Genomic DNA, 2,417 nt, shown 5'->3' with positions numbered 1-2,417 from the left:
CAGGATCAATATTATAGTAAATTCAACAAGTTCAATTCAACGAATCTTATGTACCCACCATCAAACCTCGTTTGACACGAATGAAATATACTTATGTCGAATTCCATCATATACTCGTATTTTAAGGCCAGTTATAACCGTTAAAGTAATTTTCTGAAGGGGACCTTATATAGGAGTTTAGGATCAATTATGAGTCGATCCTCATTTGGTAGACAGAATTTGGTTCGTATTAAATTTATTTGTGTCGTATTCTTAAGCCATTAATGAGCGTTGCAGTAATTTTCTGAAGGGGACCTTATATGGGGGGTAGTGTCAATCATGGACCTATCCGCATAAAATTTTTAGATAGATTTTGATTCGTATGAAACTTACTTATGTAGAATTTCATCTATATACTAATATTTTTAAGCCAGTAATGTGCCTTGAAGTCCTTTTGGGAGGTAGGGTCAATTATGGACAGATCCTCATAAAATGTTGCATAGTGATTTTGGATCATAAGAATCTTACTTATGTCGAATTTCATCGCTATATTCGTATTTTTAAACAAGTTATGACTGTTAAAGCTGCTTTTCCAGGGGCCACTTGTATGGGGGTATCCGAAAACGTGAACAAACTTTACGAAAAAATTTCGTAACTTCTATTTTCGTAATGTAAAATTTTGTGTATAATACGAAATATTATTTAATAAAACACTTTTCTATTTTTGCGAAAGTAGGAAAACCTTTCGTAATATTTTTTCTTAAATTATAGCGAAGTTAAACATAGTGATATTAATTATATTAACATTAAATAAAACGACATTTTTCTAAAATTTAATAAAAAGTATAATATTATTCACGAATTATTTTCATAAAAATAATTAAAAATTCGTGTGGAAAATAATTTAGAACTAAAATTAGAAAAATTATTTTTGAATGATCAAAAATATTTGCATAAAATATTTTACCATATTTATTCAAAATTCACTTTTTTAAATTTATGCTAATTAATTTTTCTAAGATTATTTTGCCTTATACTAAAATATTTCGTACAATTTCGTATATATTACGAAAGAATTTTTGATAAAATTTTCAGAGATTGCCTCATTTTTGCTCATATCTCCGTTATTTATGGGCCGATTTTTCTGTTTTTTAAAAGCGATCTTCTTGAAAGCATGTCTAACAGAATTATTGAAGATTCAGATGTATGGAGTCTTCTAATGACTAATTTAACAAACATCCATTGCTAAATCGACTCGAAGGGTATAAAAATATCAATAATGTCGTCAATTGTACCATTTTTACCAACCCTACCTAGATATATAGTTAGGGGTTTTTAGTAATAAAAATACATAGGCGATTTAACATGTTCTTTTTAATTATTTTATTTATTATTTGTATATAAATGTCTCTTTACTACGAATAAATTGATTAAATAATATTGAAAATTAAAGTGTTAACAGAGCTTAAATAATAATTTTACCACGCTCTTCCCTGCAAGGGCAAGTAACCAGTACACTGCTGTTGGTGTCCATTCGACATAAAATTATTTTGATTTCTGTAAGCCATTGCTAAGCTATTAGATACAATTGTGTTATTACATGGCTGTTGCAACATCTGCGTATTAGTACCAGTTACAGTTCCATTATACGACGCATGTATTGATGAAGATGTATCTGGTGAGTGGGAGCCTGCAGATTCGTTTATAAGATTTATAGTGCTTGATAAGGAGTTGTTTCCATTTACGACATTTGATCCCACATTATTTATACTGCTGACTTGTTGCTGTGAGTGTGATTGAATTGTGTTGCCTCCTGAGCAAGGTTTTCCATCTTTTACCAAAACGGGAACTGCAACACGTCGGGGTGAGCTCGCGGACTAAAAAGAAACCATTAATTAATAAAATATTTTAGATATTAGATATTTAGTTTAAGCTGAGGTAATACTGGTCAGTAATGTCAGAAATTTTCCCTACACCCTCACATAACATAACAAATAAGACAAAAACACTAAAATGACATTGTAAGAATTTGCTTCTACGCTCGCTTACAAATAGTGAGTTAAAGAAGTACTCCCAAATTCTCTTACAAAAAGTTGTTGATTATTTTTTTTAATATTAACAAGTGATAATCTTATATTCGTCTATGCCGAATTTCATATACCCATCATCAAACTATGAGTCGTAAAACCCTACAAACATTTGGAATATATCGTCCATAGAAGATATCAAAGCAATATTAAATTTTTATAATTTGGAAAAAAATCACCCAAGCAATATTTTTTTGATATCGCAATGTTAATATTTAAAAGTAAAATCGGCAATAAACAATAAAAATATTTAAATTAATATTTTTTTGATTTTGTAAAGTATTTTTTTGTTGCCAAATTGTTGTATTTATTTCTGTAAGAGGATTTTCAATAAATAAATCTTACTACAAT

At 29.0% G+C, this 2,417-nt stretch overlaps 1 protein-coding gene across 1 annotated transcript; it reads right to left on the bottom strand.

Moving 5' to 3' along the window:
* Positions 1-1,326: 1,326 nt before the first annotated feature.
* LOC111689886 lies at positions 1,327-1,968 on the bottom strand. Its single transcript, XM_023452348.2, has 2 exons — positions 1,954-1,968; positions 1,327-1,856 (listed from the first exon to the last, which is right to left on the bottom strand). The coding sequence occupies exons 1-2, from the start codon at positions 1,966-1,968 to the stop codon at positions 1,458-1,460; spliced, it is 414 nt and encodes a 137-aa protein (XP_023308116.2). The 3' UTR covers positions 1,327-1,457.
* Positions 1,969-2,417: the final 449 nt, after the last annotated feature.

This window comes from Lucilia cuprina, chromosome 4, assembly GCF_022045245.1.
Source record: "Lucilia cuprina isolate Lc7/37 chromosome 4, ASM2204524v1, whole genome shotgun sequence".
NCBI lineage: Eukaryota > Metazoa > Arthropoda > Insecta > Diptera > Calliphoridae > Lucilia > Lucilia cuprina.
This window is presented reverse-complemented; position numbering and strand designations above follow the sequence as displayed.